The 23,921-nt window shown below is 42.5% G+C and overlaps 1 protein-coding gene across 3 annotated transcripts in view; it reads right to left on the reverse strand.

Annotated features, from left to right (window-relative positions):
• SYBU (syntabulin) overlaps positions 1 to 9,073 on the reverse strand; it is a 75,661-nt gene extending 66,588 nt beyond the window's left edge. The window contains exons 1-3 of one of the 3 annotated variants that reach the window (XM_036338096.1): positions 8,979 to 9,073; positions 5,156 to 5,254; positions 3,206 to 3,407 (exon numbers count right to left, since the gene is read on the reverse strand). In XM_036338096.1, the coding sequence (XP_036193989.1) occupies positions 3,206 to 3,407; positions 5,156 to 5,179 (226 nt within the window). In that variant the 5' untranslated portion in view covers positions 5,180 to 5,254; positions 8,979 to 9,073. Of the gene's footprint in view, positions 1 to 3,205; positions 3,408 to 5,155; positions 5,313 to 5,782; positions 5,941 to 8,978 lie in introns of those variants that run through there. The other 2 variants (XM_036338095.1, XM_036338094.1) reach the window with 2 other exon arrangements.
• Positions 9,074 to 23,921: the final 14,848 nt, after the last annotated feature.

Below are 23,921 nucleotides of genomic sequence, written 5' to 3' on the forward strand. Positions count from 1 at the left end.
GAGTGATTCATGACCCAAAGTAATAATTTTATTGGTTTGTCAAATGTATTTTTTCTAAAATATATTTGGAGTTTTTCTTTTGTTTTGACCAACTTTTCCTTTTTTTTTTTTTTTTTTTCTGATAACACTACTCACCCTGAAGTCAGTTAGAGAAAATGATTATGTGGAGAGAATATCAGTAATAAATGTGGAACTGAGTTACGTAAACAAAGCCATGTCAGTTTGAAATGATATCCCCTGGTGATTCCTGAGCTCCAAATGGAGCGAAAGCAAACAGCATTACATTCTGCAAATACGATTCCAGTTTCTAAGGATCTTAACTGCTCCAGCTGGTCAGTTTTCTTCCTTATCAAGCAAACCCATCAGTGGATTTCCATTTTAATCTAAACTCATATCATTCCAATAGCAATAAATATTAAAATACAACATTTTGATAGAATTTCCTTTCAGAACCAAGCAGATAATCTAAAGCTTTACAAAGGAAAAAAAAAAATAGGCAGCACAGTATGTCTAATATACAAGTTATGGATGGAATTCTTTTGTGAAAGTATATATACCCAAAGTCGCATTTTAAAATCCCTGAAAAATGTAGTTTACCAATACTAACTATAATGAAATATTATAACCTGCTAAATTAGGGCATTAATCACAGTATCTTGATTCACATATTCCTTCTAATAATAGCTTAATCTTCAAATTACATTTTCCCTAAAAGTTCTAAAAATTATCCACTATGAAGCATTTTTCATTAATCATGAGAGAGTCACTCATTTAATTTTCACCCAAATTCCTAGTACTTCTGAGATAATTCAAATCCTTTGAACTTATGCGCTTCAATGAGTAAGTATAATAGGCTCTATCAAGTGACTATGGTGGGGTGGCACCTTCCAGAGCTATGAAGAGATTTGTACTTTTACCAAATATGCTCAGAACTTTAAGGAAACTTCCTTAATCATGTGCCAAAACTGACATTCCTAGATCTTCATATTAAGAACCATCATTTGTTAAGCACCTCTATAAGCCAGGCACTGAGCTAGGAGTACACTTAGGTATGTGGTTTCATTCAACCTCACAGCAACTCGACAAGGTAGGTATTACCATCCCATTTTATGGATGTAACAACTAAGGTTTAAAGAGCGTAAGCAACTTGCCCAAGGGCACACAGCTTGTAAATGGTGCAAAAGCCAGGGATCCCCACTCAGGCCTGAAAGATTACAAAGCCTGTCCTCTTCCCCCTGTCAAAATTCCAAGGCCAGTCCTGGGATGTGAACCTCCTGGATCCTGAGGTTTAGGAGTTGCTTTATCTTTGAGGATTCCACAAATAGCAGTCCACAGGCTTATAAAGGTTGTTAGTTTAAAATGCAAGAGGATATGTTTTCCATATTTAACAAAGGAATACATTTTTATTTTATTTTTATTTTTAGTCTCACCCAAGGATATCCCCCCCCCAAATTGATTTCAAAGAGAGTGGAAGGGAAAAAGGGTGGGGGAGAGGGAGTAGGGTGGGGAAGAGAGAGAGAAACATCGATTGGATGCCTCAACCAGGGCCAGGGATCCAACTTGCAACCCAGGTATGTGTCATGACCCAGATGGGACCCGAGACCTTGTGCATGGGATGGATGAGTCTCCCATGCACTGAGCCACATCGGCTAGGCAACAAAGGAATACACTTTTAAACAGTCATGGAAACAAGAAGTTAGAATTTGCATTGTAAATTATCAACTAAAATAACATATAAAAACAGGTATGAAATTCCTGGCCCATTTACCATGTACCTGCAATGCACACATTTCACACTCTTGGTCCATTCGCCATGTACCTGCAATGCACACATTTCATACTCCGGGCCCATTCGCCATGTACCTGCAATGCACGCACTTCATACTCCTGGCCCATTTGCCATGCACCTGCAATGCACGCACTTCATACTCCTGGCCCATTCGCCATGTACCTGCAATGCACACACTTCATACTCCTGGCCCATTCGCCATGTACCTGCAATGCACACACTTCATACTCCTGGCCCTTCGCCATGTACCTGCAATGCACACATTTCATACTCCTGGCCCATTAGCCATGTACCTGCAATGCACACACTTCATACTCCTGGCCCATTCGCCATGTACCTGCAATGCACACACTTCATACTCCGGGCCCATTCGCCATGTACCTGCAATGCACACATTTCATACTCCTGGCCCATTCGCCATGTACCTGCAATGCACACACTTCATACTCCTGGCCCATTCGCCATGTACCTGCAATGCACACACTTCATACTCCTGGCCCATTCGCCATGTACCTGCAATGCACACACTTCATACTCCTGGCCCATTGGCCATGTACCTGCAATGCACACATTTCATACTCCTGGCCCATTCGCCATGTACCTGCAATGCACACATTTCATACTCCTGGCCCTTCGCCATGTACCTGCAATGCCCACATTTCATACTCTGGGCCCATTCTCCATGTACCTGCAATGCACACATTTCATACTCCTGGCCCATTCGCCATGTACCTGCAATGCACACATTTCATACTCCTGGCCCTTCGCCATGTACCTGCAATGCCCACATTTCATACTCTGGGCCCATTCTCCATGTACCTGCAATGCACACAATTCATACTCCTGGCCCATTCGCCATGTACCTGCAATGCACACAATTCATACTCCTGGCCCATTCGCCATGTACCTGCAATGCACACACTTCATACTCCTGGCCCTTCGCCATGTACCTGCAATGCACACATTTCATACTCCTGGCCCATTCGCCATGTACCTGCAATGCACACACTTCATACTCCTGGCCCATTCGCCATGTACCTGCAATGCACACACTTCATACTCCGGGCCCATTCGCCATGTACCTGCAATGCACACATTTCATACTCCTGGCCCATTCGCCATGTACCTGCAATGCACACACTTCATACTCCTGGCCCATTCGCCATGTACCTGCAATGCACACACTTCATACTCCTGGCCCTTCGCCATGTACCTGCAATGCACACATTTCATACTCCTGGCCCATTCGCCATGTACCTGCAATGCACACACTTCATACTCCTGGCCCATTCGCCATGTACCTGCAATGCACACATTTCATACTCCTGGCCCATTCGCCATGTACCTGCAATGCACACACTTCATACTCCTGGCCCATTCGCCATGTACCTGCAATGCACACACTTCGTACTATACCTGAACAGAAGCTGTTGCTGCTAATGGTCCTCCCTGAGCGCCCGGAGCTGCTGTGGTTGAACTCTCTGCTTTCTTCCTCAGAGAAGGGAGACTCCGAGGCTGGGGACACTTTGTGCTGCTGCTGGGGCAGATGGGGCCGAAGAATCAGACGGGGAATTCGGCTTCGGGAAAGCTCCTTCTCATGATGCACTCTCTGCTCCTTCTCAGAATCGAACAGCAAAAAGAAAAAAGGAAACTTGTTTCCCCATCTGAACTCCAGTCTCTTCCTTCTGGGCTCAGTGTCTAAGAAATCACATCTGTGAATACTGACTCTTCACCGAGTAGCCCTTATCTCTGTGGCTGAAATGAATTCCACTGAGCTAGACCTTCTAATCTACTGAAAAGCACACACTCCAGCGAGGATGTGCGCGCGCGCGCACACACACACACACACACACACAATGTACTCGTCCACCACTGGCTGGTATATATCTGACTCACTTTCCCACTGGCTTTTTCTGCCACATTCAAGCTTGTGACTGTCTCAAAGGCTTTTTATTACTCTCAGCACACTACCGGATTTCCTCTAGACTTCCATTTTGCTGTCCCTGAATCAGCAGTGACAATGTGACTTCTGTCATCCTACCTCCTCACATAGACCCTTATACCTGGAACAATCCTCTCTTGGTAGATCATGCAGCCTTATCTTTCAATCCCTCCTCTTCCAGCCAGGCTCTTAATTATTCATTAATATCCTGGTACACAAGGCTAGTTGCCAACAGACAAGCAAACAAAAATCCAATACTCTGTAAGATGGCTCCACCTTTTACACCATGGTCAGCTTTTGTTTTCCTACGGGATACCCACAGGGAAGAGATTTTTCTATCTCCTTAAAAACACAGCATTAAATACAGAGGGCCATGTCGTGTTGTTTTTTTTAAAAAAAAAAATCGCATAAGAAGTAATATCTTGGCAATGTCTTTCCAATTTTAAGGTGCTTTCCCAATCATGATTCCATTTGTCCCTTATCATTCAGGCCACATAGAGAACACTAATTTATATCCCTATTTACAGATGAGAAAACTGAGGCCAAAAGAGGTAACTATGGATGCTTGGCCAACACAGCACATCATCTAGAAGCAGAACCCGAAGTCCAGCGCTTTCGGGAGTCACCACCACCCTGCCTTAGTAAAATGGATTCCTAGGAGGAGCTCTTGGCAAAAAAAAAAAAAAAAAAAAAAAAAGCCACTGCTCCCTCCAACCTCTGCCGCTGAGAACAGGCTGCGGATTAGGTAACAAACACTATTTCGAAACATGACCTCTTGCTCCTTTCCACGCTGCTTACCGGGAAGGGTCCTGCCAAAGTAAACACCTCGGGGAGGCCCGCACAGGGCAGGCGTGGAAGGGAAAGCCTCCGCCAGGGAATCCTGAGGTCGCCCCGGCGCCCAGCCCACCCGGGGCGCGAGCCCCGCCCAGCCTCCGGGTTTCTCCTGCAGATCGGGCAGCCAGCAGGTAGCACACGCCCGCCTCTCCGCCCAGCACCCGCAGACCCCGAACCGGAGCTGGGTGGCTCACAGCTGTCCTTCTCTCTCAGCCTCCAATACCTCCAATGCCTTTTAATCATCCCACGCACACACAGGATTTCCATTGAGAGCTAGATCCCAAAGCCTCAATTTCGGGAGATGGGATTAACCCTCCAAAGGCAATCTTTCTCACCCTCCTGTCAACCCCCCACATCTGTTCCTCCAGTACCATCCACCCATCTCATCACCTGAGCAAATGGCCCTCTGCCTCCCCACCGTCCCACCACCCCTTGTCCCCGTTTGCCCTGAACGCTCCCCCTCCACCTGTCCTCCCCCCCCCCCCCCCCAGCTCACACCTGGCCGCTTCTCGCCCCGCAGTGGCCACCTCCCCACTCCCCCGGCGCCCAGGGACGCCGCCACCCGCGCCCGCACGACGTGCCCTCCTTACCTTGGGCTCTCGAAGGGGTCCCATCGCGCGGCCGCCCGCCCGCTCCTCGCGCCGCCGCCGCCGCCGCCGCTGCCGCTGCCGCCGTCCAGGAGGAGGCACCTGCGCGCACCGGGGCGAGGGACTGCGCTGAGCCGGCGCGGGCGCGGGCGCGGGCGCGGGTGCGGGCGCTGCGGCGGGACTGAGCGCCGCAGCCACTGCCGCGGTTCGCGCTCGGCTCCGAGGGCGCGCCGGCCGCCCGCCCCGCCCCGGCCGGACACGTGGTGCCGCGGGCCGCCCCCGGGGCGCCGCCCCCTCTCTCCCACCTCCCGCACCTGCCGGCCCCCGCCTGGGTTGGCCCAGCCCGCCCGGTTTCCCCGCGGGCACGGCCCCCGGTGCCGCGCGCCCCTCCCTCTCTGCGGACCCGGACCCGAGGTGGGAGGTGGGGGACAGGCGAGGCTCGGCACTTCTGCATCTGGGAGGTGCCCGACACCCTCTTTGGGGCACCCGGTCTCCGGGTGGAAGGCTCTACACGTCGGATGGAAGAGCCGGGAAAAGCTGCGCCATCGCCACGGGCCAAAATGGAGAAGGGAAAGTTGTTCCCCGCCGCCGCTCCCTGCCCCAAGTCAGCTTACAGCTCCCCACAATTACCTCGCCCGCGAGAGGCAGGGCGGGCCCCTCTCCACCCGGCCCCAGCCAAGCCGAGGCTGCAGAGCTGACGCCGCTGCGGGGTTCCGGGATCCCAAGGGCTGCGATTCTTCTTGGGGGTGGTGGTGGTGGGGGGGATGCATCAGGAGGTCCTAACCAGACAAGGCGGTTCCCGCGGGACCGGGGAGCTAGGCTGTGCGGGGCGAGAGCAGCCTTTTCTCCAACTCTGCCTGCAGCCGCCCGGGAATGAGCCCAGGGTCACTGCTATGGGAAGGACACTGCCCTTGAACTCAGAGAGCCGGGTTCAAGGCACCACCCCACTCCCTGCAGTACCTTTACGCCTAAAATTCGTAACTCTGAATGAATGGCGTCTGAACCTTGACCTTTTTGGACTTCAGCTATGCCTTGTGAAATTGAGGCATAACAATCATAATAATAATAGTTATATCTACCTCAAAGGATAGCTGTGAGAACTAGATAACGAATACAAAAGAGCTGTGCCCAACTGATAGAACAGAACTTTCCCAAGGGCAGTTATGTCCCCTCCAAGTTGTCCATTCAGTATTTGCCTCTTACATGACTGGCAGAAAAATCATTTGTGAGGCAGACAGATTTACTCAGAAAAGCTCCAAATTTTACTCAAAACTCCAAAAAAGCTCCAACTGAGGCCTTCGAATAGGCACCATCAGCTGGGTCATGGGCCTTGGTTTATTTTTACACTGGGTATACTTAAACCTTACCCGGTGATGAGCTCCACATGTGTAATACATTTATTCAGAATTGGAGAGAATTGTAAGTAGCAATGTGGGTGGGGAACAGACTGATCCTTACAGCCAAGTGTCTGTCCCCCATTTGTCCTCCAAACAGCATTTTTCTCAGCCCTCAACTGTCAAGTTTACAAAAGTGCAGTATGAGTCTAGATAGAAAGAGTCTCGTCAGGAGATTCGTGGAATCAACGGCCTTTTTACTATTCCCCCAAAGAAATTCTACTTCATACATACATCTTCATGCCTTTTTAACCTACTTAGCTCTCTTAAGTAGTGAGGTTGGCAATCTTAAAATTCTTTATTTGGGGGGAAGGGGTAGATTAATTAATACTTTCTATTGCTATCTCAAATAATGGACTTCAGGAAAGTGATGGTCCATGATGATTCCTGCAGTTTATTATTTCCAAAATTATGAGCCTGAGGACATATACTGTTAGATAGGAATGAACTGCTAAGGCCCGAAGGTGCTTCTGAGTTCCTTACTGAGAACTGAAAATGGAGTCTGGGGGCCTAACAGTAGAAACATCCTCCACTGAGCTATCCAATTCAGGGCCTCAGAGTCATTTTTGACTTCTCCTCCCTCCCGTGGTCCACATAGCATAAAGCACACGCGATCTTCATGCTACCCTGGTAATAATGTCTTGAATCTGATTACTTCTGCCCACGGATCGACTGCATTATCTTCCGTTTAAGTCTCAACCACAAACATTCCGGGTTACTGCAAGAGTGGTCTAACTAAAATTGTCTTGCTTCCAATTTTGCCTCTTATTCCTTTCTTGCCCGTTTTTTTTCTTTTCATTTTTGCACAAGGTCTTTCTGAAAGACCAAATTAAGACATGCTTCTTCATTAAAACCCGCTAATGATCTCCCAGATGTCCTCCAAGTGATATTCAAGCTCCTTAATGTGGCACAAAGGCCTTTCATGATCTAGCCTTGTTCACCTCCTCAATCTCATTTCTTGCCACTCCTTTCTCTCCTACCCGGTATCCTTCCCCCTTCCTTTCCTCCCTCACTACTTCCTCCCTCACAAATGGATTACCCCCCAAACTGTGGAATGTTCCGTTTCTGGAGGTATACGCTCTCTTTTTCTCTAGACTATTGTACATGCTGGCCCCTTTGTCTAGACTAGAGCAACTCTTGCACCCCACCCACACATCCTCCCCAACTCCTAAAGAGACATTAAGTTTCATTTCAGCTTCTCCCAGGAAACCTCCCCTCATCCCCCAAGAAGGGCCAGATTCCCCTCTTACATACCAGGACACCTGTATTTATTTTACCCCCAGGAGAGCTTTATGCTCTTGCATCAGAATTCCCTATTTATTTGTCTTCACCAGGGATTGTAGGCTGTGCCTAGTACACGTCCTGTCACACAGTAGGCACTCAATATATACCAGTCAAATGAATGAGTGAATTCTATAACCCCATAAGGGGCCTGTCAGTATAGCAGGAAGAACATAGACACAACTTCTGTCCTGAAATTGACGCAGGGAAAGAGCTGCCTCCATTATGTCTTTGTATTTGATGATGAGGTGGTTGCCTAAAAAAATCCAACATGTGTTCAGTGAAAGCTTTTACTGCCGAAGTGCAGGCAGCGAGAGGCTGTGCGGTGAGTCTCCCTCTTGTCACCATAGCAACCCTGCGGAGGGAAAGGCTGATGAGTTAGTGCTCAAATGCCTCCTAGCTCTTTACTTTTGGAGCCCGAGCCTGTTTTTCCACTGTTCAAAAAGGCAAGTTTTACAAATGATAGTATCTGTGTTGCCTTTAATTTCATTTGTTTCCCGTGTCACGAAGAGAAATGTCTTACAACGTTTGGATTACACCATCAAAGAGATATAATCTAATACAGTATATTATATTCATCTTTCATCTGCTTTTAAAAATATTCCCATGCATCATTTCCAGTTTCTACTGACGTACTTATTTTATGGTCTGGTTTTGTAATTCTGTGGCTTTCCCTTTAGAAATGAATGTCATGCTGGTTTTTAGAAAATATCAGCTGCTTTCGAAGGCTAAAACCAACCCTTCAAGATTATAGACAGCATTCCTGCCCAGGTCTGGGAGGAACAGGGCATTGCAGATTGGGGGGAAAGAAATGTGTCTGTGTAATTATGCCTCCAAGTCTAGTATGAATTATTTGATTCTTTGTTTATGTGAAATTTGTGATCAAATGATCCATACCATTCCTCTGCCCACAACTTTGTATATTTTTAGAGTGCTTTCACATACATAATCTTATTTGAGACTCACAAAAATCCTGTGACCACCCCCTGAAACCAGAGAAGTGATAAAGGACAGGTTTTTATGGACAGGAGCCCCTGCTCCCAACCAGCCTGCAAACTTCACAGAAAAGACAATACAAACACACTGCCAAAGAGAAAATGTCTGCACCGTACAAGCAAGACTCCTCGTGGTCGCCGCTCTTCCTCGCTCACCTCAGTACGCTGGGGGCTTTCTGGGACTCGGTCAGGGCTGACACCGCACCATCTCCTAATCCTATCAGCGGTGCAAGCAAGCGCTGCCTTCTCTCCGTGACCCGGTGCTGGGTGATCTGCACAGCAACAAGGAGCAGCTGACGTGCTCCACAACACGTCATGAAGAAAAGAAACTGCATTCTGGGCATCCTGGGATTTTTTTTTTTTTTTTTTTTTTTTTTTTTTTTGTTGTTGTTGTAGGGTGCAGGCCCTTATTTTTCTTAACCAGGGAGAGAGCCCATTTTCCCATAGGAGCGTGTGTGAACAATCAACACTTCTCTCATTGTAGGTGTGTTATTGTTACTATATGGTTAAAGATTTTGATGTTGTAAAACTATAATGAGTAGAATTCTGCAAGATCACTCCCTGACCAGGGGCCCAGACAGTAGCTGGGGTAGAGAGGGGAGTGGGTAATCTGAGGCTAGGTCGGCTGGACCATTCATCGGGTTTGGAGTGTGTCAATTTTATCTCTATTCTGCAAGTGAGTTTTTAGTCACAGGCATTAAGGGCAAGTCCACGTGAGGAGGCAGAGGTTGGGGGTTGGGGGCTTTAAAGACTGGTAAGGATACAGTCTTCAGCTTGCCCGATGGGGGAGCCGACATGAGGTATCCTCCCAGAATGCCGTCTGCTCTTTGTGACATTTTGCCCGTTTGTGAGAACAGAGAACAGTACTAGCCAGAGACATAAGTATGGTGACTGAACAAACTGGGGACACGTGGTTGGATAAGTAATTGACTTATTGGGATGGTAGATTAGAATGACTGAAATGAAGATGCTCTGGGAAGTATGAGTGTAAAGGTTGCCATCCAGATAGGAGAAATGGAGTCTTGACATTTACCTAATGAGATGCTTCAACTGGCTGGACAAGACAGGCAGATGTGTGGGTCTTACAGACTCACAGAAAGGGCAAAGGATGTTGCCTGTAAGTAGACACAGGAAGGCCTTAGTCTGGAGGCTGAATCCTGAGCCTGTGAGAAAAGCACCTTCCTTGCCCAGAGGAAGGTTGAGACCAGAAAGTATGAGAAGGACAGGGCAGTTGAAAGCTGCCTGAACACAGCACGTAGCAGCTCCCTAGAGAGAAGACGGGGAATGAGGGCTAAACTCTTTGCAGATGCTGCAGGGGCAGAGCAGGTGGTCCAGGTCGGAGGCTCTGAGGGATTCCTTCAGCATCCACAGCAGCCTAGGCCTAGACAAGAAATGTATAGCCTGGGTTCCCAGAGAGCAGCTCTGGGACTATATTTTAATTACATTAAAGTAAAGGAATCCGTTCTCCATCATTTATTTCCATGATTTTGTACTTATTTTCCCTTCAACTTTCTGGTAAACATGCTTTAGAATTTCTAAAAAAAAAATCTGCTTTTATTTCTGCAAAAAGATGGGGAGGGAGAAAGGGGGGGATTTTGAGGTTGTCTGTTCAACGGACAGGAGTAGTGAGTATTGCAAAATGGGGCGCTGAGCAGAGGCCAACTACTGTAAGATGGCTAAAGGAACCCTGGGGAAACCTTGGACACACTGCACTGGCTGGACAGACATGGTGGGGGGGTGGGGGCTGGGGGTGGGGGGTGGAGGATTGACATCTGCATTTGTGAAAATGAAGGCAGTTTTGATTGCTACTTTATGTCTACCTCCTAGGCATTTTGTGAATCATTTTCCTTCATCCCCTGAAATCTCCTGACTTAGTAAATACAGCACTTGCTATGTAGTTGTAGCTCTTCTCCAACCCGGTGCAGAAAAATCCGTAGGAAAATAAACCCAGAATTTGGGAATCTGGCCTTTGTTGTTTTGTCTGTTCATGTGTCCTCTCTAGCTATTTATAGAATGCTGGTTAATCAAAAAAAAAAAGGGGGGGGGGGAGCACTTTAAAAAAGATAACTTGAACAGTATCTTTTTAAAGGTACTAAAACTGCATCATCACAATTTTGGAAAAAAAATATTACTCATCATTTCATCACCCTAACATCAATGACCCATAGTCCTTCTGTTAAGCATTTTTGTGTACTTGCTTTCAGGCTTATCTTTCAGTGCAGCACTGTTAAAATGAGAATAAAATTCTAAATGACATTGGATGGCATTTGGGGCCTCTTGACCCCATCACATCTGGCTATTTCTGGGTGGCTGTGGTAGGCGCCCATGCCCATTGTTTCCCCAGAAGTTACCGCCTCTGTCCTCGGAGTGGGCACTAATCTTGGATACAAGCCACTCAGTCCTTAGCACTGCAAACTGCTGGGGCTACTGAAAAGAAACTCGAAGCTCAAGGATAGCTTCCCAGGTCCCTGGCCCCGGTGGCAACTGGGCCAGCCAAAAGTTTCAGGAAAAGCTACCGGTAATGTGGTGGAGAATTAGCAAATCCCAGGCTGGAGAAATGATCTCAACTCAGAAGCTGGTAGGAAATACACCTCAGACCCTTTCCATGAGAAGCCCAGCTACTGGCTTGCATAATGCAATGCTGATTAAAAAGTCTGCAAGAGATCTGTGATGGGAAAAAAAAAGTAGTTTAATAAAGGACATGGATTCTCAAGTGCCATAGGCATGGTGAGTCCTTCTTTACCTCTTTCTGACTGTGCAACCTTAGGGAAGATACTTAACCCCTCTAGGGCCCAGCATGTGACACTTGCATGTGGAAGGAAGGAAGGAAGGAAGGAAGGAAGGAAGGAAGGAAGGAAGGAACGAACTAAGTTTGCACCAGTTAATGCTTCAGGTAGATTAACTTCGCTGAGTATCATTTTCTCAACTATAAAAATGGGCTTAATAATAATAGTTCATAATACTGATGTAAGGATTTGATAAAAATACACGCGTAGCCTCCCAATTATGTCTGACACATGGTTAGAACTTAACCTATGTCCTTCCCCCCTCAGGATCACCAACATTGCTGCCCGCTACCTGCGGTTTCACATTCTCCTCTTCCTAAAGATTTTAATTTTTTAACTTTTATTAAATGTAAACTGTAAGTTTTTTTTCAGGTGACTTATGAGATATAAAGAAGCTGAATTTCTTATTAGAAAATATATTGACAGGACTTTCTTCCCAAAGGTAAATTAAAAAGGTAAAAGGCATGAGAAATGTCCTGATACCTACCATCCCTTCATTCATCAGTGTTGATTTTGCTCCTATTCTGAGCCAGGCACTGGATCAGGCTCTGGTTCCAGAGTATTCAAAGTTGAACAGTGTTTCCCGTCCTCAAGTATCTCAGTCTAACAGAGGCATGGGCATGAGCACCACTACACACCATGTTAGTGCCGTGACAGACGGATGTTCTGAGAGCTTGATAATTTCCAAATCAGACTGGGGTCTGGGGCTTTCAGGGGTGAGTTTTGAGATGAATTTCGAAGGATAAATAGGTGGTATTATAATTTTGGCTCCTTCAGAGTTCCTTTCTCTTTATCTCTCCCCTTTCTTCCCCTTCCTTCCTCTCCTTCCCCCACCCCCAGATCTTCTTTCTACTTCGAGAGACTTCTGATGTCCTACATACTGTACCACAATATCTTTTTTTTTACATTTTATTTTTCAATCACAGTTTACATTCACTATTATTTTGTTTTACTTCCAGGTGTACAGCACGGTGGTGTGATAACCACATACTTGACAAAGTGGACCCCAGGTAGTTCCACAACAGACTGATGCCGAGAGAAACTTTACTGTCTGACATAACCTTCTGGGAGAAAGGCATTTTGCCTCAGAGTTTTGATGACCTCCATAGCATCACACACAGCACCTGGTACCTCAATCAAAATTTTGTTAATTAGCAACAGTATTTAAAATTTCAAGAACATTGTCATACTGCCACCTATTGGTTCATTCGTGTATTATTCTTCTGACAGTCTTGGTTTGCAACAAGGTCTTCACAACAGACCCAAATATTAACAGTGCCTTTATTCAAATTTTCAGAACACACTCCAAGTTTAAGGATACACCTCACGTAATATCAATGAACATAATCAATATTCAGAGGGTATGGACTAATAGGCAGGTGCTCTGAGGTCTGATAGACACTGCTTCCAAATTCTCTTTTTCTCTTTACCTGCTGAACCACTGCAGACACGCGAGGTAAATCATATGTATAAGTCATATGGTTAAGTCAAATTCAGATAGTTCCCACCTTATCTATGATTTAGGTAGAACTTATCTATGATTTAGGTAGAACTATTTCGAAACTCATGATTTATAATGAATAGCTACTTGGGAAAGAGAATGTTACGACCCCCACACTTCAACATCTTTTTAAATACCCTTGAGATCAGCCAATGTCCTAATGCTTGAGATGCTAAGTATAGAACTGCGAGTTCATTAAAAACCAATGTGCTATGTTTCCCATGGTAAACACTTGTAATTTTGCAAATCAATTACTCACCTTTTTTTTCTGCCAACACTGTCAGTAGTAGTCCTCTACAGTTCTAAATTCAGAAATGCCTCTATAGAAAGGGATTGTGAAATGTTGCAAATGGGGAATAAATACAGAATTAAGAATCTGTTTTTCATTTTTGGCTTTTAATTATGCATGAATGGGTATCTGAAACATTGTTTTAAAATATGAAGATTATTCATTCCTAAATACAGTGGAGCTGATGCAAATAGTAATTAGGCAGTTTCTGTAATGCTCGCCTAAGAACCGCCTTGCAGAGCTATACTTTTACAGCTGCCAGTTTTATCCTGTGAATTTCAGACTTTTTATAAATAAGTGACTTTATTTAGTCAACAAATATTAATCGAGTTTTCCTTGCTATGCACCAAGAATTCTGGTAAATACTGGGAGAAATTTTAAGTAGGTTGCCTTGGTAGAAGGAAAGGTGTGATTTTTAAAAATTTACGTTGCACCTTTACACGGTGCCCTAAGCAGGGTTTGGCCTGTTATATGGCCAATTATCAGACGGTTAGAATGATGAACTCCAACCAAATATTAAGCCATCAGCACTCTTTTGGGGCAAGTTTAAAATAATAAAATAAAATATGATCATTTTTAACACTTATAGGGTAATGACAGCTCATTTAATAGTAATACTTTAATTTCTAGCTTTAAACTCTATTTTAAGATAAACCAAGAATAAAAATACAGAAATAAACATGACAAAAGAATCCTATTAATACAGAATAAGTGCTCTATAATTTTTTTCTCTATAATTAAGAAATGCAGTCAAGTGAAAATTAAGCAAGTCTTTTTTCCCTGTGGGCTGAATCCCTTGAATTCCTTTTCCACAGAGCACTGCTGTTTCTAGAAACATTAAAAACTAAACAGACACACGACAACCCCTGGATGGTCGGAAATGTACTCGTTTCATCATTTTATTTTGCCGTAATAGCTCTATTATTACACGTTGCAACAGAATAGTCACTTCTCCATAATTGACAAATATAGCCAGAAATAATGGTGTCTTGCGGGGGGGTTCAAGCAGAAAATTCTATTTATTTTTTATCAGAAGGAATATGGCTCCCCTTCAAAACTGAGTTTTCTGATGATCTTTGGCCAGAAGGTAATTTGTCTGTTCTGGTGGGTTTTAATATAAAAAGGTCTGCAGTTGTGCATTCCTGGCGTCGGGCCTTTCATAAAAATGTGCGTTAGATATCCAAGCCCTTCTGAAGCACTCAATTCCTGCAACCTGAGTCCACCCTTTCCTTTCCACCGTTGCCATTGAAACTGGAAATGACTGCAGAATACAAATCATATGATAAATATTGGAGAATTTTTCTTTGTAGCTTTCCAGCATTTCTGCCAAATTTCTTGCCTAGAGAGCTGTGTGAGGCTTTGAATCTGAAACCTTTGAGTGATGCCATTCTTGAGCCAACTGGGTAGCAGCCCTTCCCCAGGGGTTAATAAACATTTCAAGTTCTCTTAAGGCTTGCTTATTTGTTGGCCATATATTTATACCCCAAAATGTTAAACACCACCAGATGCATCTTCTTTATGGAGTCCCCTCAACATGGGATACCCACAGTTCTGAATTGCATTAGTATAAATGAGGACTCTTTCCCTAAAATGTTTACTCACAATGCTACCCCCCATTTAGCTTGATCCTACTGAAAGATGCTACCTTTGGGTTTCTTTCTGCCCCCACCAGTAAACCAGAGTCACCATACAAGCTCCCTGTCTTGATCCTCTTGAGGGCAGAGTAGCACTATCTTAGAAGGGATGTGGCAAAGAGCCAACCACACTGTCCTTCAGGAGGACAAGGCTATTTGGTGAGTAGGTCTAATATCTCAATGATGAGTGCAGGATGTAGGACAGACTTTAGGCTAGTTAACATCCTCACTTGTAGGCCTGAACTTGTGATTTTCCCACTGACCATGCTTTTTTATTATTATTTTAAAATAATCCTCACCTAAGGATATGTTTATTGATTTAGAGAAAAGGAGGAGAGGGAGAGAGAGACAGAAAGGAAGAGTGAGCGAGAGAGGAAAAGAGGGAGAAGGAGAAGGAGAGGGAGAGGGAAAGAGGGAGAGAGAGAGAGATCTATTGGTTGCCCCCCCCCCCCAACCTTTGGATGTACGGGACAGCGCTCCAACCAACTGAGCCACGCATTGACCATGCTTTTTACAGTGAGGCACTAACAGAGGAAATATATGAAGGAAGGCTTTACCTGTCCTGTTTTTATGCTATAACCAGTGTGTTCCACCTGATTTCCTCAGTGTTGTTAAACTCTGCTAAGGTTTCTAATTCACACAAAAAAGAGGCTTTGATATAAGTTATAAGGAGAAGTGTGGTAAAAATGTCAACAAAGCCAGTGTTTTAAATGTGTCCATAGCTGCTAGCTTTCTAAATGGTGATTAAGACAAGCTATTGAAATAAGAAGAGCATTTCTTGCTTGAGCAAGTCTTTCTTCAGTTGGAGATTAGAGTGAACGAATGCTGTTACCCATTAAACCAGGATGCTTGCCATTTACATGCACTCTAAGCTCTGAAACTAGCTTACCAATTATATTCTTCAAACCTTCTGCATTTACCTGCCTGGCCTCTATTGAATTCAATAATTTAACATTTGGCAAAGCTATCTTACCCACACAGAATGTATACATCATTTTGCGGTCAGACCCATTAATAAGGATGGAAAAGTACTGAGCTTGCTGAACAGTGATCATAGATCAGGTTTGACGACTTTTCCAGTGATGTGGGTGAGCCTTATATTTACTTTCAGGAAAGTAGTCTTGCCCCAAGTCTACTGCCGGTGAACATCTAGTTGGGCACAGAGAGAAAATTAGTCAAGGGCATTTCCAGTGTGGCCATTGTGCAGGCAAGAGCAAACAACTTGGCAAATCTGCTGCCTCTTGTTTGCCTCGGCACCTACACTTCTGTTTAGGACTGCCAAGTTGACGTTCTCCAGTGTGTCCTCGTTGGAGCTTTGCAAAGCTGATAGCTCTTTGTTGCATTTCACTGCCCAAATGTTTGTTTACATTGTCCTTTTCTAAGGAGGAGCCCACTGTCACTGATAAAAGCAGCGCCATAGTCCATAGCGGCCCCATTTGTTTTTTCTTTTTCTTTTCTACACAGAGAACAACACATTTAATAACTTCAACTCCATTTCCCTATAAATAGGTGCAATCTAGGGAACTATTAGTATGAGAAGGGGAAAATGTGTATTTACTATTATTAATTAGTTTTATTTATTATTTTATTTTTTATTTTATTTTATTTTTTTAATTTATTTTTATTTATTTTATTTTATTTTATTTTTTTAATTGCTTAAAGTATTACAAAGGGTATTACATATGTGTCTTTTTTTTCCCCCGCCCTTGACTATCCCCTGGCCTCCCCCACCCCCCAGCGTCCCATGTCCATTGGTTATGCATATATGCATGCATACAAGTCCTTCGGTTGATCTCTTATACCCCTCCCTCCTGCCCCCCAACTTTCCCCGGCCTTCCCGCTGCAGTTTGACAATCTGTTTGAGGCAGCTCTGCCTCTGTATCTATTACTGTTCAAAAGTTTATAATGGTCTCTATTATCCATGAATGAGTGAGATCATGTGGTATTTTTCCTTCATTGACTGGCTTATTTCACTTAGCATAATGCTCTCCAGTTCCATCCATGCCGTTGCAAATGGTAGGAGTTCCTTCTTTTTTACAGCAGTATAGTATTCCATCCTGTAGATGTACCACAGTTTTCTAATCCATTCATCTACTGATGGGCACTTAGGCTGTTTCCAGATCTTAGCTATGGTGAATTGTGCTGCTATGAACATAGGGGTGCACATATCCTTTCTGATTGGTGTTTCTGGTTTCCTGGGATATATTCCTAGAAGTGGGATCACAGGGTCAAATGGTAGTTCCATTTGTAGTTTTTTGAGGAAACTCCATACTGTCTTCCATAGTGGCTGCACCAGTCTGCATTCCCACCAGTAGTGCACAAGTGTTCCTTTTTCTCCGCATCCTCTCCAGCATTTGTTGTTTGTTGATTTGTTGATGATAGCCAGTCTGACAGGTGTGAGATGATACCTCATTGTTGTTTTGATTTGCATCTCTCAGATGATTAGTGACTTTGAGCATGTTTTCATATGTCTCTTGGCTTTCTGAATGTCCTCTTTTGAAAGGTGTCTATTTAGGTCCTTTGCCCATTTTTTGATTGGATTGTTTATCTTCCTTTTGTTAAGTTGTATGAGTTCCCTATAAATTTTGGAGATTAGGCCCTTATCAGATATGACATTGGCAAATATGTTTTCCCAATTAATTAGTTTTAGAAAAGAGAGGTGGGTGTTTTTGTAAAACTGTTCAGCAAGCCGGTTTTTTAAAAAATTAAATTGATAGGATCCTAACTTCATTTGAAATGTGAAAATATAAATGCTGCATGGAAAAGGACAGAAAAATTAATTTTACTTCAATATCAAATGGTATGTTTATGAATCAAGCAGCCAAAAAGCCAATTAGCTGGACAGCTGTGATGAAATGACTCTAAAATATACCCAATTCTGAGTCATCTTCTGGCAGTATCCATTTGGCTTCATTTATTTCAATAAAAAATATATTTGAAGACATCCCTCCAAATTAATGTCAAATTTAAAATAAAACCAGAACCATATTTTTGTTTACAAATCAAAAGGTAAAAGCCCTTTTTCCTATTAGTCAAGGAAGAAAATTGTTCCACAGTTATTTATAAATTCTTTAATTTTTCCCCATTTACAGTCATAATAAAAGGTTCCCATCAGTACATGGTAAAAATTACAAGTTATTTTAACATCAATTTAATTATTTATATTTATTGGAAAGATGAGTATATCAAAAACTTTCTGAACTATGTCTGTATCGTGTCTTATCTCAAATAATCCAATTTGGGTTCCCAGTTGTCTGATATCTTAATACTCACAATCACCATTTTTCAATGCTATAACTTATTTTCTATGGCTCAAATGAGAATTTATTTCCAAGTGTAGTGTGGCCAGCCTGCATAACTATTTGTATGATTACCACCTGCCCAACCATAGGAAGACTTTTAATTCAAGGCTAAAAAAACAAGTGATTAACAAGAAAAGACAGGAATTAAAAATAATTTAAATGCAATAGTCTAAATAAAAATAAGACGCATTAATTTTTCTACTCATTTGATGAGAATTAATAAATATTTCTGACATTACCATTTGACTCTAATCCCCAAATTATTTCTCACTAAGCAGATGTTTATTGACGCTGATACTACTTTTACTTTTGACAAATAAAGGGGAACTACTCATTCCACAGAGAGTGGAGCTGGGAAAGACATGAATTTCTGGGTATTTCTGAAGGAAACTCTGGACAGAGAAAGTGAACACAGACCTGTTCACATACTAACTTACAGTGGCTGACTCTGGAAAGATTATGAAATTCTCGATATCATAGCCCAAGAACTATAAGATGAAACAGGAGAGGGCTGAAGCTACAGTGATTAAAAGGAAAAAAGAGAAACAGAAGCGTGTACACCATACTGTGTATACATACAGTGACCTCAGACTTCTCTAGCAAACGCTGCAATATGAGCACTGAGGAAGCACCTTCTGACCCTTGAGAACGTTAAGATAAAGTCAGTGGTCCCTAAGGTGCAGAGACGTTCCTCTTTTCGGGTGGAGAACAACTAAAGCAGCGGTTCTCAACCTGTGGGTCGCGACCCCTTTGGCGGTCGAACGACCCTGTCACAGGGGTCTCCTAAGACCATCCTTGCATATCAGATATTTACATTACGATTCATAACAGTAGCAACATTACAGTTATGAAGTAGCAACAAAAATAATTTTATGGTTGGGTCACAACATGAGGAACTGTATTTAAAGGACCAGAAGGTTGAGAACCACTGCCCTAGAGAGACAGGCATCCTTCCAACTTGGGCTGAAATCACCAGTCTTTGACTTGGTTTTGCTTATGCAGCCTCTCCCCAACTCTTGTCTATTTCCGGGTTGTGCTACGTGAGTCTGATCTTACCACAGGACTTACCTTGTGGACCCTTTCCTCAGAAATCTTCAGGGGCTCTCTGATGTCTACTAGAACATAATGTACACCATGCCTCTGGCTTTAATAACCTGCAAAGTTGCCTTTCCTTTTGCATACTTCTTTAGCTATTCCAGCCCGTTTTCAATTCCCATTTCTGACCTGGAGTATATGTGCCCCAGAACTTAGCACTCCCTCTCCATTTGTTTTCTAGTAACGTGTTGTCTTTTCTTCTCAATCCTGAAGATAAAGGAAGAAAGATTTTTACTTCCTCTTTACCCTCCCAAAGCACCTGCCCCCAAACATAGTGAATGGATTGTAAATAAACACTTGTTGGTCAGTTGATTAATATATTTTACAATATAGAAGAAGTCATGAATAATATGCACCCTGGATTAAGGGAAATTTAGGTTCTGAAATACACTCTTGATTTCTGAGATGATAATAAACAAAACAGCTACTACTCTTTTGGGTCAACACAATGCTTGATGCCATGGTTGGGGTTTCTGCAAATAATAAGTGAATTATACCAGGCACCAGAAATACAGGGTGTCTAAAAAATGTATACACACTTCAGCAGCTGATGACTCAATTGATATTTCTTTCCTTTCAGCTTTAACCCACTGGAATGAATAATTATTCAAAATGTGTATGGGATACCCTGTATAGCAAGGCATAAAATACAGTCTCTTCGGTCTCCTTCACTCATCTTATGAATAAAACAAGAATCAGGGCAGAGAAAGGACTGACATCCATAGGGGCATAAAGGGTAGAATGGGATAGGCTAGTCACTAGTCTGGAAAAGATAAAAATTCAGACCTTGAAGTACTGTTTCTAATGAACGCCTGTAGCTTTCACACCACGATAAAGTGTGACTCAGGGGCCATTTGTATTCGAATTTTGATTAGACAATGCATGTGTGTATAATAGTAATGAATCAATTAGGCTTTGGAGTTTGGCCACTGAGTGAATAATTTTGAAAAGAATGAGTTAGTTAACATATGACCTAACCAATATTTTATGAAAGGGTTTTTTTTTTTTCCTATTGGTGTCATCTGATTGCAATAAAAATACTTCTGGTGGTCCTTTATTATTCATCCTTGTCTTTCCTTCTCCCTAGTACACTTGTTACTTTAAATTCTCTATTTCGTTATCATTTTCTAATCTTGTGTGGGCTCCCCGGTTATATTTTTTAATGACTTTACCCTCTTTGCCTGCAAAGAAATACCAAAGTTATTTATTGACTTTGTTTAGTGCTACTGTACTATTTTATGCTGAACAGGTTGCAGGCTGTCCTAAACTTCTCCCACAGATTAGAGTTTAAATCTGGAAGTATTGCACAATGGTAAGAACTATAGGGTTTTGCTTACTTAATGTCCAATTGGTATTGCCATTATCATTAACAGGGCTGATACACATGTAGCATGATCACTTAGTATATTAAGCTAAATCAACAGGTAATTAGTACTTTTGCACAGTGCCAACCAAGAAGATTTCTGGCTTTAAAAAAAATCGCATTCAGTATATGTTAGGAAACAAGAAATAAAACTTTGAAAATTTACGTAGAGATATAAGATTTATATAACAGCTATCATCAAGAGGAAAAAATCACATGAGAGCATGTGCTGGTTAATGGCATGTGCATTATTTCTCAAAGAGTGTTGCTAGGAACTCAATTTTGTGAAATGTGTAGAGAGAAAAATAAAGCATTCCATTGTCAAAAAGGTCTGGGCAATGCTGTGTACCAAATGGCTATTTAAAAGTTCTCAACCCAGATTAAGCTATTGAGAGCCCTAAGAAATCCTGAGATAAAGAGACCAATTTGACTGCACTTAACTCAGCATTTCCCTATTGTAACTCTGGCAGTCCCAGCATTAGAAGAGGCACAGTCTGAGAAAGGCTGGTACAGGGGACAGAGTAAGTGCCAGGGTTGAGAAATGGGAGAGACCACTTGCTGTTGGGGAAAACCATTGTGAAGGAGAGCTACTAGTATGTTGAGTTACATCTTGGCAGGCTGAGGTGGAGATGATGCAGAGGGGGCATCCTACTAGACAAAGGGAATATTGTGAGCAGAAAGACACAGAGGAGAGAACACTAGGTTGTTCCGGGAAAGTTTGGAAGAACCTGTTTGGGGAATCAGAAGGTTCCTATAGGGCAGAAATAGAAAAATAGAGAAGCAGTAATATTATGTTAATGGAGAAACATTATGTAAATGATGCGATGTAATAGAATGATTAGGAAACTGTATTTTTATGTTTTCCTCCATCTATATACTAGTATATAAAAGCCTAAGCAACCGTCCGACCATCTGGTAGCTATGATGCGCACTGACTACCAGGGGGCAGATGCTCAATGCTGGAGTGGAAACCACAGGCATGGAAACATGGAACAGACTGAAAAGTCTCAGAGTGAAGGGGGGAGCGGGGAGGGTGGGAAGAGATTAACCAAAGACCTTATATGCATACTAGAGGCCCGGTGCACGGATTCGTGCATCGGTGGGGTCCCTCGACCTGGCCTGCAGGGATTGGGCCAAAACCAGCTCTCCAACATCCCCCAAGGGGTCCCGGATTTCGAAAGGGCACAGGGCCTCTAGTATTATTATAATTTCATAGATTCATTTTTGGTCATGAAAGAGATTACTTGATTAAAACTTGAATGGTCTAGGCCACCACTGTCCAATAAAAATGAATTACAAATGTACATTTAAAATTCTCAAGCAGCAACATTAAAAAAAGAAACAGACTAACCAAACAGTATATTTTATTCAACCCAACATAACCAAAATATTACTATGTTAATGTAATCCATATAAAATTATTAATGATATTTTTCTTTTAGTCAAACCTTCAAAATCCAGTTTCTTTTTGACATTTATAACACATCTAACACTACCTTATTGGCCATAAACTAGTTGGACAATACTGTCAATTTGAATAGTTTTCTTGTAATGTTAACCACGATTGAAAATTTTAAACTATTTAAATGGCTAAGACACATTTGCTTTACTGCTTTTAGAAATATTTTTAACTGTACTTAAAATAGGCAAATAAGGTATAATTATAGATTCAAAGTAAAAATCTCCATTTTTCCTCCATATCAGCTAATTAATCTAAATAAATTAACTTCACACTCTTTTTTGGCTCTCTTTTAACTATTAGTAAGTTAAGAAAAGTTTGTAGAGTTGTGACAGTTAAACATGAAGGATCTACTATATATACCACTGATTTATAACCACATACACACTCTATGAAAGTATTTTTTTCAGGTTTTTAAAATTGTAAATGATTCCTCCTGCTGGTGCAGTTTCTTCACACTTCATCACATTTCTAAATAAGTAACTGAAGATCGCATGTCCTGAAGGCATTGTACCAATACTTCCAAATGCTTCTGTTCAATTTTTAGTCCATAAAGGCCATCTTGGGGGAAGAGAAACTAGAAACCTGCTCTTCTTTATGTTTTCAACAAATTCTCTTTCTTGAGAGCTTGTACATTTCTTGCTTAGTTTCCAAAGCACATTTAATAACCGTCAGAAGCTGAGTGAACATGGCACATTCTTTAAATAAAAGCTCTGCAAAATCTGCTGCTTTAAAAATGGGAGATGAACGCCAAGGCAACTGCTGTGCTTCTGAGTGGAGAGCTCTTCTCCAAATGGCATGGCATAGGAATGAAAAATACTCAACAACACAACATAGTCTTTGAAAGTTCATGGCTTTAATCCAGGGTTTCCGAACATCAGTACTATTAACGCATTGGGCTGGATAATTCTTTGTTGTAGGGACTGTTTTTGCATTGCTTGGTGTTTAAAAGCATCTCTAGCCTCTATTCCCTGAATGCCAATTGCATCCTCCCCTGGTGCCCCCATCCAGGTCTTGTCAAATCAAAAGTACCTCCAGACATTGCTAAATGTCCTCGGGGGACAAAACTGCCCGATTGAAAACCACTGCTCTATTCTAAGTCTGAAAATTATATATGTACAAATATAGTGTGAGCTCTAGTTTCAGAGTACATACCCATTAATATTAATTCTCGTGTCCCACCTTCTCAATCTCAACAATCTTGTTTTAGCCTGCCCTTTAATTTAAATACCCCACCTCATTTTTACCTGAAATTGCTATTCTATCATGATAATGTCGACTTTCATACACAATCATTACGTGCAACAGAGTGAATAGATGTAGCAGCTTGAAATTGCTTAGATATATTTCAAGGGTGTTTTTCTGAAATTGTTTTTATAATGACCTGTACTCCCTAAATAGCAAGATGGACACTAAAACTTCATCACCTTCCATTTGGTATCTTTCAATAGTAGCACAAGGAAGATGCAGTAATTCATGGCTTAAGTAGTACCTAACACCTTTCAACCACATAAAACTCTTCAAAGCAAGATTTATACTGCTCCTCATTTAACATCATCTTATACCTAGTATACCTTATTCTTTGTCATGTGTGAAACTTGGAGAATTTAAGAATAGCGAAAGCATATCCCAAGCTTTTAGGCTTATGCATTTGTTTGAAAACGACAGTA

This window comes from Myotis myotis, unplaced genomic scaffold (assembly GCF_014108235.1).
Source record: "Myotis myotis isolate mMyoMyo1 unplaced genomic scaffold, mMyoMyo1.p scaffold_m19_p_16, whole genome shotgun sequence".
Lineage (NCBI taxonomy): Eukaryota > Metazoa > Chordata > Mammalia > Chiroptera > Vespertilionidae > Myotis > Myotis myotis.